This window comes from Brassica oleracea, unplaced genomic scaffold, assembly GCF_000695525.1.
Source record: "Brassica oleracea var. oleracea cultivar TO1000 unplaced genomic scaffold, BOL UnpScaffold11821, whole genome shotgun sequence".
In the NCBI taxonomy this organism is placed as follows: domain Eukaryota; kingdom Viridiplantae; phylum Streptophyta; class Magnoliopsida; order Brassicales; family Brassicaceae; genus Brassica; species Brassica oleracea.
In genome coordinates, this window is record NW_013628342.1 from 1 (window position 1) to 508 (window position 508).

The 508-nt window shown below is 52.2% G+C and overlaps 1 protein-coding gene across 1 annotated transcript; it reads left to right on the forward strand.

The window, feature by feature from the left end:
- Positions 1-3: 3 nt before the first annotated feature.
- On the forward strand, positions 4-504 carry LOC106322252 (the record flags this gene model as incomplete). The annotated part of the gene is made up of 1 exon (XM_013760367.1): positions 4-504. A coding segment is annotated over one exon (501 nt), but the record flags the coding sequence as incomplete, so codon positions are not given.
- Between the last annotated feature and the right edge of the window lie 4 nt (positions 505-508).

Here is a 508-nt window from a genome sequence, read left to right on the forward strand (position 1 = left end):
GGAGGCGGTCTTGAAATCGGAACGGGAACTTTTCTAGACAAGCTCATTGTCAGCTCCATTACCAATCACGGAGGAGACAACCCTTGTCCTAACTGTGGAGGAAAGCAATCCAACACGCATGGAGTTATCTCTTCTTGTCTCGATTGCTTTCTCGCCGGAGGAGACCTCCTTCGCTTCGAGTACAGCGTCTCTCCGGCTCTGTTCATGTCCAAGCTTAGAGGCGGTACCTGCACGACGGCGGCTTCGGATCCTTCGGAGGAAGTGATCTCTCGCGCGGAGTTTCTTTTGCTGAGAAACGGGTTTGGTGAGTACCATGTGTTCGAGAATAATTGTGAGGATTTCGCGATGTATTGTAAGACGGGTTTGGTGGTGGGGAGAAGCTATGTGCTTGGGAGAAGCGGTCAGGTTAACTCGGTGAGTGCGGCTGCGTGCGTGGCGCGTATGGTTAGTCCTTGGGCTAGTAATGCTATACGTCTCTGTTCGGATGTTGGTATGCGTAAGGATGCTG